This window comes from Crinia signifera, chromosome 6, assembly GCF_055691185.1.
Source record: "Crinia signifera chromosome 6, ASM5569118v1, whole genome shotgun sequence".
In the NCBI taxonomy this organism is placed as follows: Eukaryota; Metazoa; Chordata; class Amphibia; order Anura; family Myobatrachidae; genus Crinia; species Crinia signifera.
In genome coordinates, this window is record NC_139222.1 from 258,167,473 (window position 1) to 258,180,337 (window position 12,865).

The following is a 12,865-nucleotide window of genomic DNA, read 5'->3' on the forward strand; positions in this document are numbered from 1 at the left end:
CATGTATGTATGTATGTAATATATGTATGTATGTATGTAATATGTATGGTATAGTATGTATGGATGTATGTATGTATGGCTTAGTATGTATGGTATAGTATGTATGGATGGATGGATGTATGTATGGTATGTGTTGGATGGATGCAACTGAGCGTGGTAAAGCTCACAATAATTAGGTAAACACCAAAAAGTTGACATGCACTAGGTCGCAAGTGACAAAAGGTGACGCAAGTAAAACGTCGACATGGAAAAGATTGACTCATGAAAAGGTTGACATGAGTGTCATGTTTTTTTGTGTCACTGTCGACACCTAGGCATGTGGACTACCAATAAGTGTAGCTCATACCCTCACATATACCCACCTTGCTCCACCATCGATGTGCTCCACACACTTTGCCATTCCCAACACAAGTCCAACTGGATGATGAGGATGAAAAAGCCCCCAAATCACGAAAAGCTCATGCCAGATATTCAGATAGTGCCCTGGTTAATGGATGTCACGGGCATGAGTTTGGCATCCATTAACCTCACAGAGAGGGAGGCTGTGACGAATGGCAGTTTTCCCAGCCCAAATTATGTCCTCTCCAAGTGCTGGCCTTCAAGACATCACCCATGTGCAGTGTGAAGGTACCAAACTGTATTAACCCCTGCTTTGCTGGCACTCCCAAGAATTTTCCAGGCTATGCGCCAGTGCCCAGACTGGCAAACCTGGAGAATCCTCGGGAGTGCCTGCGCTCCCTTCTTCCAGGCAGAGCCGCTGAGCTGAGTGCTGAGATCAGTGCTGTGCTCAGCTTCAGCCGCTGGCCCGGCCATGCCTCCTCCCCCCCCAGCTGTGTGTGGCATGACCCTCCTAACGTCACGCCGCACACAGCCGGGCTGCCGGTGGCCGGGCCAGGCAGCAGCTAATCTAGTGCGTGGCGCTGCCCAGCCCCTGGAAACATAGCGGGTGGGGGTTTAGGGAGCGTTCCCCCCCAAAAAACTTGCCCAGTGGGGAGCGCTCCCTAAAAAAAAACACCACTGAAGGGGTTAATGGAGTGAATACCGGGCCTGACTGGATTGGTGCCATGTTCCAGATACCGGATCTGACTTGGGATTTTAGTGTAAAATCAGTAAAAATAAAATCCTGCATTTGCCCCTGGAATATAAATCTACACACTTTCACTGAGATTGTAATGTCTGAAATCAAGTTAAATCAGGCAGCCAATTAAATACAAGTGAAAAATGAATAGACAATTTGAAGGAACCAGAAATGAAAAAAATCTACAATAGCTGGTACATACATTGTGCACACCCCTAGACTGACGCTTTGTGGAAGTGCTAGTTGCTGATAATAAAGCAGTAAGTGTTTTTAGATAACCTGTGGCAGGGACAGCATCTTTACACCATGGTTGCCTACCTGACCCTCTCCTTCAGGGAGAAAATGCTCTGTTCCTGGACTTCCCTGGTAATGTAGGATTGCCATCACCTGTGGTGAGCTACAATAGTTAATTGACTACCTCTGAGGAAACCGCCCGAGACCCCAGTGCGGAGAAACGCGTTAAGGATATTAAACATTCATCCATCACTTTTTTTCTGCCGGAGTAACTACCAACCACCTAGCAGCCAGATGACCGAGAACACAACCGCCTGATATTGCGTATTCAGTACCGGTCAACTAGCCACCGCTGCATCGAGGACAAGTACAAGCACCCGGTGAGTTCCCACTGTGGGTGCATGACAGCAACATTATCAAGTATCCGTGTGCACACGGGTTCCTCGTTGAGTGGTCCAGCAATACTTTGAAGTGACCCCCCGAGTGGACTTGATTGTGAGTACATCCTACTGGTTTCCCTGGTGCCTCATTACCACAATACTATTTGATGCCAGCGACTCTATCTTATGCCGGCTGTTTGTGAGCAAGCCCTGTTACAATTACTGGAACTAAACTATCTGGTGCTTTCCTAACGAGTTAATTTTTGGATCATTTCCATCTCCTGCATATGTGAGGTATTTATCCCCAAGCATCAATTGATATAAGCGCTGGCCAGCCGATACTAAAAGGGAGACAATAATATTGATTGAGCAACATTTATCTCCGGTAGAAATAAGTGTTTTGTTTTAAATTATTTAGCAATTGCTTTATTATTCCAATCATTGTTACTTTGTGTCTTTTATTAATTGTGTCATTTTTATTGTATTATATTCTTATTTTTTTATTGATTATTATTATTCATAATAAATTAATTCATTAGTTATTGCGCTCTCTTCTTTCCTGTTCCCCAAAACGCATAGTGGGCACCCAAATAACATATAAGTACCTAAATTATATTCTGTTGGTTATTTTATTGATTTAATTTCTTTGCGCCTGAATCTTTGTTTTAGTATTACACCAGGGTTGCCTACCTGACCCTCTCCTTCAGGGAGAAAATGCTCTGTTCCTGGACTTCCCTGGTAATGTATGATTGCCATCACCTGTGGTGAGCTATAGTAGTTAATTGATAAGAAAGGTGTTTTACCAGGGAAGGCCAGGAACAGAGCATTTTCTCCCTGAAGGAGAGGGTCAGGTAGGCAACCATGCTTTACACATGAAGTAATGTGGAGGATCCAGTCCAGGCTTTAGAGCAGCAGCAAGGAAATGAATGTGATCAAGGTTGGGCTGATTAGCAGCACATGTGCTCTCCTGATATAAGTGTTTCCAGGGTAGGAGGTCATTGCTCTTGATGGTGTAATAGCTGCCCAAGTGATAGGCCAGGGTGAGGGCTATGGTAGGGACCACTGGAGCATTCTGAAGAGATTGAACTATGCTGTGACACCTAACTATACTTGCCTATGCTGTGTACCAGGTATGCTGTGACCTGCCCCAATAATAAAGGCCAAGACTTCATCTTGATCCAGTGTATGTGAATCCTTGTCACAAAGCATATCTCTAAACCAGCGGTTCTCAAACTGTGGGTCCTTTCCCCAAAGTGGGTCCCGACCTTCTCAGCATGGGGTCACGACTCCATTTTGCTGACCATCAGGCTGCATCAGTCAGTGATTCAAGGAGTCTGAAAGACCTGTTGAATTGTCTGTTATTTTTGGACTCCTCCTATCACTCTGTCCATCCACAATGCTGCCATGTATGTGCTGTCTGCTGACTACACATGTGATGTGATGGGTTATGGCAGGGCTGGGCAATTGCGGCCCTTGAGATGTTGATGAACTACACATCCCAGGATGCTTTGCATTAGTTTTGCTATGTGGCCATGCTGAAACTGATGCAAGGCATGCTGATATGTGTAGTTCATCAACATCTGGAGGGCCGCAATTGCCCAGCCCTGGGTTATGGCATATTAGACTCCTCCCATCACTTTGTGCCTCCACAATGCTGCCATGTATGTGCTGTCTGCTGACTACACATGTGATGTGATGGCCTTCTGCAGTAACTTGCTGGGGTCCTGTAATTAATATTATTGTTTGATGATGTCCCAGAGCAAAATAATTTGAGGACTCCTGATCTAAACTGTACTGATGACGATGAGACAGTCCCGCTAGTTGGACAGTAAGTATCCTGCTGCGGGGTAGGTCGTGGTTGTGGTGGGGTCGGTTGGGGGAGCCTGTGATCACCGCTGCATTTCTCTGCAAATCAACAGTGATCATTGTGCGGGGAGGGGAACCGGAGGCTGCCCAGTTGCTCGGGGAGATTGGGCTGGCCGTTGTTTTTTTGTAGGAAAATGTAGACAGATTGGGATGTTGTCTTTTTATGAGAAAATGATCTAATCTTGCCAACCTATCCCTAAACCTAGGCATGTGCAGAATGCGTGAGATGTTATCACATGTATCATAACTCCCAACCGTCCTAATTTCGGCGGGAGAGTCACACTGTACTGCAGGCAGTTACACCTCAAGGCTGGGGGGAAGGTTGGTGAAACAGTTAATCACCACTGTTCTACAGTGGTATGCACGCAACTGCAAGGCTAATCTTCCTCACTAAACATTCATCATCTGCTGATCCGCTCTGTCAGTCCCTCCATTGGTTACTTGTACTTATCCGCTCTGTCAGTCCCTCCATTGGGTACCTGTACTGATCCGCTCTGTCAGTCCCTCCATTGGGTACCTGTACTGATCCGCTCTGTCAGTCCCTTCACTGGTTACCTGTACTGATCCGCTCTGTCAGTCCCTCCACTGGTTACCTGTACTGATCCGCTCTGTCAGTCCCTCCATTGGTTACTTGTACTTATCCCCTCTGTCAGTCCCTCCATTGGGTACCTGTACTGATCCGCTCTGTCAGTCCCTCCACTGGTTACCTGTACTGATCCGCTCTGTCAGTCCCTCCACTGGTTACCTGTACTGATCCGCTCTGTCAGTCCCTCCACTGGTTACCTGTACTGATCCGCTCTGTCAGTCCCTCCACTGGTTACCTGTACTTATCCGCTCTGTCAGTCCATCCACTGGTTACCTGTACTGATCCGCTCTGTCAGTCCCTCCACTGGTTACCTGTACTGATCCGCTCTGTCAATCCCTCCACTGGTAACCTGTACTGATCCGCTCTGTCAGTCCCTCCACTGGTTACCTGTACTGATCCCCTCTGTCAGTCCCTCCACTGGTTACCTGTACTGATCCGCTCTGTCAGTCCCTCCACTGGTTACCTGTACTGATCCGCTCTGTCAGTCCCTCCATTGCTTACCTGTACTTATCCGCTCTGTCAGTCCCTCCACTGGTTACCTGTACTTATCCGCTCTGTCAGTCCATCCATTGGTTACCTGTACTGATCCGCTCTGTCAGTCCCTCCACTGGTTACCTGTACTGATCCGCTCTGTCAGTCCCTCCACTGGTTACCTGTACTGATCCGCTCTGTCAGTCCCTCCACTGGTTACCTGTACTGATCCACTCTGTCAGTCCCTCCACTGGTTACCTGTACTTATCCGCTCTGTCAGTCCCTCCACTGGTTACCTGTACTGATCCGCTCTGTCAGTCCCTCCACTGGTTACCTGTACTCTACCGTATTTAAAATAAAAATACTTTTATTCGCACATAAAGCTATTAACCAAACCACACTATCATACATATGTTATCTCATAATATCACTCAACCCACCCTCTCCGCTTTGAATGAGATCTGCGTCTCTCATCCACATGTCCACAAAACCATTCACAGATAACTCGCCTCTTCAGGAAGCTTATCAAATTCCAAAACCGCCCACATAACCTTCATAAGCTATCCTACCCAATTACATCCACTCTATACAGTCCACATATAGGGGCCGATTTATTACAATCATTTTTCGTAAAAAAGGTTGTTTTGCAGTAAGCCTTTTGGAGAATCAAAAACTGCTCTAGAACTTTTTATTCACATTTTTTCTAGTATTGAGATTCCATTTCGGATAATGTGATGTGGCCAAATTTACTAAAAAATGCAGTGTAGAGTCGGGTGTTTCCAGTTAAAAAGTGCAATGGAATATGCTGCACTATATAAGAAACTGTTGTTATTATTATTAATAATAATAATAGTAATAATAATGATGATAATAATAATAATAATATTAGGGCTGGCTCTACCACTAGGCAGCTGCCTAAGGGACTGGGGGCATTGCTGCTTACTTTAGCATACTTAATAACTGCAGTGGCGTAACTAGAAAGTCGGCTCCCCCCCAGCGGAATATTTCGGCAGTGCTTCCCCTCCAAGGAAAGTTAAACTACCCCAACCCGCCGCTTCCTCTATCATCCTGAAAAACGGTCTGTTGTAAGGGGGCGGACATTTTGTGAGGGAGATTTTTCATGTGCAGGAGCCAGGAGGTGTGCCGGGTCCGCAGACAGGTAGATCTGCGGGTCCTGGCCACAGACGCAGTGGCAAGTGAAGGCAGGTCAGCGCAGCAATTGCCCCCCACAGACCCCCAGCACCCACACTTCCCAGTGCCACCCCGCCACCACGGGGTCCAAGGGCGAATTGGGACTGCAATCCAGCCCGGGAAAGAGACATTTTGTAGCAGCCCGGGGGGGGGGGGATGCTGGCGGCGGCGCGTATGTATTCGATGGCTCGGGGGGGATAGTAACTGCTAGTGGGGCGTATGTCATTGGGGGGGTAGGTGGCATCCTATGTAATGCGCGGGGGTGGCGGTCGCTGATGTAATGCGGGGGCGGGACGGCGGCGGTGTTTGTAATGCGGGGCGGGGGGCTCTCCTGCTAAATTCTGCAGCCTCCAGATAGGGGAACGGGAGCTGGGAGCCTGCTGCCACCGCCGCACATGACGGTCCATGGTAGGTGCTGTGCACTGTCGCGCATGCGCAGCTACCCTCCCGTGGCCATTTTGGATGTGGGCAAAGTGCCGCGGCCCTGCCAGTCCAGGGGGAGCGCGGCCTGCCCATTTCTCAGTAGTTTTGGGCCGGCCCACCGGTAAAATGGCCCGGTTTCCCGGTGGGCCAATCCGCCCCTGGTGGGGTCTGTGGGGCTATTGTTACGCCACTGAATAACTGTCTCCTCTGAGGTGTCGGATATTTTGAGAAGGACATTTTCAATGGGGTCAGACGCAACAGGACCGCAGACAAGTATCTCCAGGTCTAGTCAGTGTAGTAGCAAAAACCCTGCAGACCCCCAGCTTAATAATTCTGCAGTTCCTGCCAGGAATCCCAGGAACAGGCTCCTCTGATGTTGCCATAGCTCTCTTGGCAGACTCCCTGATGACATTTCTCCTTGTCCTGTAGAAGATAACAGATGAAAACTCATTGGTTGCTATGGGCAACATCCCATCTTCAATAGAACTCCCATCAGAGGTGTAACTATAGCACCGCAGCCCCCGCGACTGCGGGGGGGCGCTGTGCATGTGCGGGTGCCGGGGGCTGCAGTGCTATAGTTACACCTCGCCGCCATCCCCCGCTGTCTTTACTAACCTGTCAGTGTCTTCAGTACGCGCTGGTCCCGGCTCCCTTCTTCTGCTATGAGGACCACAACAAAATGTCCGCCCCCATGCAGCAGACAGTTCTCTGAAACTGTCTGCTGCATGGGGGCGGACATTTTGTGGTGGTCCTCATAGCAGAAGAAGGGAGCCGGGACCAGCGCGTACTGAGTGTAGGTAAGACTGCGGGGGATTGCATGGGCGGCGAGGCAGGGGTTGGTGCGGCGGGGCGGGGGCGAGGGTTGGTGCGGCGGGGCGGGCGGGCGGAGGTTGGTGCGGCGGGGTGCATGGGTGGGCGCCCTCCCTTTAACGGTGGGGGGGGGGGCGCCCAAAAGCTAGTTATGCCACTGACTCCCATCTTATTAAATATGAGATATGAAATAAGGAGACTGTAGATATTCTGATCTCCTTGCAGACTGAGGCTGTCTCAGGGAACTGAAAAGACACCCTACAGCAGGGCTGGCCAAACCGGTCCACGAGATCTACCAACGGTCCATGTTTTCCAGATCACCTAGCTGGTGCACAACTGTAGTCAATACTAACGGTCACAATTTCAAACCTGCTGCATTCATTCCTACTATAGACCCACAGGTTGCCTGGAAAACATGCACCATTGGTAGATCTTGAGGACAGGTTTGGCCACCCCTGCCCTACAGGGAAACTGGTTTTTATTTTGAACATACCTTTGAACATGGTTGTGAATGTAATTGGCTCACCAAGAACATAGCTAGAGTCTCGTTATGACACCACCCAGATAATCGTACATTGTGTATTTCACTTCTTTTCCCGAAAACCGTTTTTTTGTTTTTCACTTCCTCTCTGTTGGCTGCAATTTCACATAAAAGGTGACCAAGGGCACCGACAGTTATGCTGGGCCCGGGTATTTGAGGTTGGGGAGGGGGCAGGCCCCCTCCTTAGGAAATATTAAAAGTATTCTATATCCTGCAGGTGCGAAGTGAGGGGGTGGGGGCATGGGGTCTGATGGGTAGCAGGCTGCTAATGGGTGCAATGTATGACACCCCCGCCCCACCCTCTAGAGTGGAGACAAGGAGGTCACTGGTTTCCATCTTTCACTGACAACCAGTGACCTAGTTGAACCATTTTTGAATTCATTATGAGCTAGAATATCACTGAGCCGCTTTTCTAGTTACTCAAACACAATGACATCATTGAGCAAACCTTCGAATCACCTTGGGTCAGGTGACATTACTGAGCCACGAGTCATGTCACTGGTGGCTAATGATCATATGACATCCATGAAGCATCTCTCATGTCACAGGAAGTGGGTTCAACAAGATATTCATACACATTACCTATTATGTTATATGCACATATTTTATGTTTTATGCTATATTTATATTGCTTATATACTATGCTTATTGTGCTCTATTTACTAAAGGTGCAAAGCTGAGGAATTTTGTGACAGCATATAAAAAAACAGCAACAACAATAATAATAATAATAATAATAATATTAAGAAATCATTTTCTCAATTATTTCCTTAGAATATCAAGTTTATGGGGTTCCAGATCATGAAATTGTCTTTCCAAAGCGATTGGTGAGCAGGGTGAGGAGGAATGCGGGCCAGAACAATACGGTAAGGAAACTGCTGTTTACTTAATTACAGTCAGTCGGCTATGCAACTGCATACAGCGATACTGTATGGAAGGGCCAGATTAAGCCTTTGGGGGCCTGGTGCACTTAAGAAAGGTGTGCCCACACCAAGGACCCGGGAAGGGGGGGGGGAGGACTCTGTGTGTGTTTCTCTCTCTAGCCTGGAATGCTGTCTCAGACATACCTCCCAACTTCTGATAAAATGAAATAGGGACACGAGCGCCCGAAAAGGGGGCGGGGCGTATGCAAATGAGGGCGCAGCTTATGCTAATTAGCCGCAACCTCATTTTCATACGAGAATAGACGCTGTGCGCATGCGCACAGCGTCTATTCTATTAGATTGGGGGGTCTCCCAACTGCCACCCCCCGCAGCGGGACAATGCCTGCCGCGGGTGGGACAGCGGGACAGGACCCGAAAATCGGGACTGTCCCGCTGTAATCGTGACAGTTGGGAGGTATGCTCAGATACTATGGGGGTTATTCTGACCAATGTTAGCATCTGCGCATGCACAGGCACATTTCTGTGAATGCGCAGATACAAGTGGGCACAGCAAATTAGTGCAGCTGCGGGGCGTGGGGCGGTGGCCGGGGGGCGCAGCCCATGGGAACACACAGCGCTACATGGGCGTTCCCATGTAAACGCTGGGCGTTCCCATGGTGCTCACCCCAGAGATTTGCAGCCTTGCGAGTCAACCAGAATAAGGTCCAATGTACACAGGACCCAGACACACAGGGACAGAAGAGGAAAAGCTGGGATTCCTGAAGCACTACCAGTTCTCTCCACCCTCTTATCTCATCTGGTCGGGAAACTCTGTTAACTCATAAAACCTGATATTCCTGTCCTTGCCTGCACTGCAAACTGTCCTGCTCCCATTCCGGCTGCCTGGTTCTGTTGCTGCACAAGAGGGAGAGTTGGTGACATCACTATTCCAGCCGAGGGGGCCACTTGACAGGGGGCCTGGGGTACAGTATCCCCATGTGCCTCTCCCTTAATCTGGCTATTCTGTATGGGGCCTAATTCTGAGTTGCATGCAAGTCTCATCTAGCAGTCGCTATCTGTGCATGCATTGTAGCTGACAGACCCATTTAAAGAGGCTACGTGTAATTCTGACCCACTCTCACCAGTGGCTGAATAGACATTTCTGGGTGGAAACTGGGCTGCAACTGGAAGTTTATGCATAAGATAGCGCTCTATAATTTTATTCACCTTTTGCACTAGTATAGAGTAGGTGCAAGTGCCATTATTGGTGATTATTGCTGTATTTGTGGTTGGACTCAGGGCAGCCAAGAGGAATGCCGGGCCCCGGAAAAAAAAAATTTTTTTGGGGGGGGGGGGGGCGTGGCCTAAGTTTGGGAGGTGTGGGCACCTCCCGCACTTAGGCCATGTCCCCAAAATGTTTAAAGGAGGGTGAACGAAAACCCTGTAAAAACTGTAATCTCAGCAGCAGCACACACCTACAGCATGTGCTGTGCTGACAGCAGGCTCTGCATGACCTCTCACGCTGTCAGTGAGACACTCATGCTGAGCCTGCTGTCAGCACAGCACATGCTGTAGAAGTGTGTGCTGCTGTTGCTACCCGGGAGGGACGGAAGGGGAAGGGAGGGGTCGGACCAGGGCCTCTGCGGGGCCCCTCCAGCAAGCCTGGGCCTGGGTAATTAGTACCCGCTCCCCCCCCCCCCCCCTCTCGGCTGCCCTGGTTGGACTACTGGGTATGTAATGCTGTGAATTATGGGAGAGGGGATTACTGTTTACTGGATTGGCTTAGTACAGGTTGAGTATCCCGTATCCGTGTATCCATTATCCGAATTATTCCAAAAACCGTGGTTTTTGGAATAATTCAAAATTATTATTTTTTTTTACCCCCCTAACCCTCTGTTCATACATACCAAGTCCCAGGGCGTCCACAGCAATCCTCCGGCATCTTCTCCAGGGTCTCCAGCGGTCCCAGGAATGCATTGCGCGAGTGTGCGCGCGGGCCGGTGACGTCACCGGTGCGCGCGCGCACCCGCACAATGCATTCCTGGGACCGCTGGAGACCCAGAGAAGATGCCGGAGGCCTGCTGGGGACGCCCGGGGGCTGCGTGGACCCTAAGGGACCACCGGACACCATCAGGGGACAGGTAAGTAAGCCTAAAAAAAATTATTGTAAAAACCGAAAAAATCCCCTATCCGGAATGCCCGTGGTCCTGAGCATTTCGGATAAGGGATACTCAACCTGTAGCAGCCGATAGAATTGTTTGCTGGAGGTGCATCAGAGACTATTGGGTAATTCAGACCGAAACGCACAGCAGCAAATTCACACACCCAGTGTTCAAGACACTTAGAAAATGGTCTGCTATCACCCGTAAATAGGCCCCATTACTGTGGGCAGTGACCGAGAGGTGTGCAGAGTGCCTGGCAGCTGCCCAGTTTGAGCTGATCACTGATTATAATCCCTTAAGCCTGCTAAACTTGGAACTAAGGTGGATGTACCTCAGGGCTGTAGAGTTCTTATCATCATGTGCCCTAATCAATTTGTCAAGAACTTTTTAAAGGATAGTTTATATAAACATCAGCTTAAGTGTTCATTCTAGCACCCTGCAACTTTCAAAACCTGTGCACTTTCCTGTAACAGTGGCAGGGAAAGGGGATGTGGGGTTATGGAGCAATACCGCACTGGTTAATGATGTAATATTATTGATAATTGATCATAATGTTGTTTCTTCTCAGATAACTGACACAAGTCTTAAAAATTAGGTATATTTGTCATGGTGCACATTTGGAATGGACCTTTCATATTGTGCCTGGTTAGTTGACTGCCAGCGGTGCAACCCTGAGCTCAGCAATAGTTACTATTGAAGCCAAGGGAGGAAGAGAAAAAAAATAAAACTTTTTGGGGGGGCATCCTTAATTCACAGAGAAAACGTTTTGTACAAATACAGTTTTAAAACCTAATTTTATAATTGGTATAATCATACTTGCCTACTTTTGAAAACTAGTTTCAGGGAGATTATAGTTGGTAGTGGAATTTTGCACAGCGCCCCATTGAGGGGGCATGTCATGCTCCACCCAATGGGCGTGTCTAGTTCCATATATGGAGAGATCGTGAAAAGAGATTGTGAACGTGGCACCTAGAAGCGTAGGTGTGTACTGCTACATCTGAGAGGAATCTTGTAAAATGACTTAGATCCAAATGTAGATGAGCCCCAAAGCAGTTAGTACGAGCTGCTATACTTGCTATAAGTGCTGGGAAATGGCGCTGATGATTCAATGTAAATGTATCTGTCTCTCATTCCTTTTTTACCCAAATATGTAACAGTGTAATGTGGGCTAGGTGAAATGAGGGAGATTGCTAGACTAATGAGGGAGAGAGGGAGATTGCTGCTATGTCAGGGAGTCTCCTGCAGAATGCAGGAGGGGAGGTAACTATGATGTAACAGTGTAATGTGGGCTAGGTGACATGAGGGAGTTTGCTAGACTAATGATGGAGAGAGGGAGATTGCTGGTATTTCAGGGAGTCTCCTGCAGAATGCAGGAGGGTAGGCAACTATGGGTATAATATATAAAAATGAGTTTTGATGGTTTCCTTGACATAAAAATGACCTTGAGAAAATATGTTTGTATGTAAAAGCTATGTGCTTATGCTACAGGTTAGCCTTGCCAAAGCAAGTTTTCTTGTCTGTCATGTGATTCTCATTTCTTCCTATTATTCATATACCAAGGTATGGATAATGGTATTAGGATTTAAATCATTGGTCACTTGTTGGTATCCTCATATGAGATAGATATCAGGGTCACAGTGGGGTTTCAGTTCACCCTCTGTTGCACATGTGTGAGTTAGGTAAGTATTGGGTGGGGTCATTGCCTTGGCCTGTCCAAGCTCCCTACAGGAGTAGTCTTTTTCCTTATTTCATATGCCACCAGTGTGGGTGCCCCTTGCTTTCTATTTGCTTAGGATCATTCATTTTCCATGGTGTTTCCATGTATATGATCCACTTCCTTGACCTCTCTCCTTTCTGCTTGATCATTTTCTGCCAACTTCCACGTAGACTTTACTAAGTGTTGAGGTGTATTGTTATTTTCTGCTCGCTGTATGTTGTTACACCATGATGTGCTGAATGATTAGAGCCAGGTTCTGGTGCAGTAAATGCTGGAAAGCTAAGCTAGTCTTACACTTTTTTTTGTTTAATACATACATAATCAAAATGTTGTTGCGATACGACGAGCGCTAAATCACAAATGTCTTACAGCAGAAAAATAGCAGCACACAGTATGGCCCTTATTCTGGTTCACTCGCAAAGGCAAATTCCTTCTCAAATGGACAAAACCATGCCGCACTGCAAGGGGGGGCAGATGTAACATGTGCAGAAAGAGTTATGCGCCCTACACACAGAAAGATTTGTGCCAGAGATATATAATGGG

At 48.0% G+C, this 12,865-nt stretch overlaps 1 protein-coding gene across 1 annotated transcript in view; it reads left to right on the forward strand.

Annotated features, from left to right (window-relative positions):
• Window positions 1-6,201: 6,201 nt before the first annotated feature.
• LOC146007403 (disintegrin and metalloproteinase domain-containing protein 9-like) overlaps window positions 6,202-12,865 on the forward strand; it is a 63,481-nt gene continuing 56,817 nt past the window's right edge. Inside the window, exons 1-2 of the mRNA XM_083145754.1 lie at window positions 6,202-6,214; window positions 8,355-8,446. Coding sequence (XP_083001880.1) covers window positions 6,202-6,214; window positions 8,355-8,446 — 105 coding nt within the window. The remainder of the gene's footprint in view (window positions 6,215-8,354; window positions 8,447-12,865) is intronic.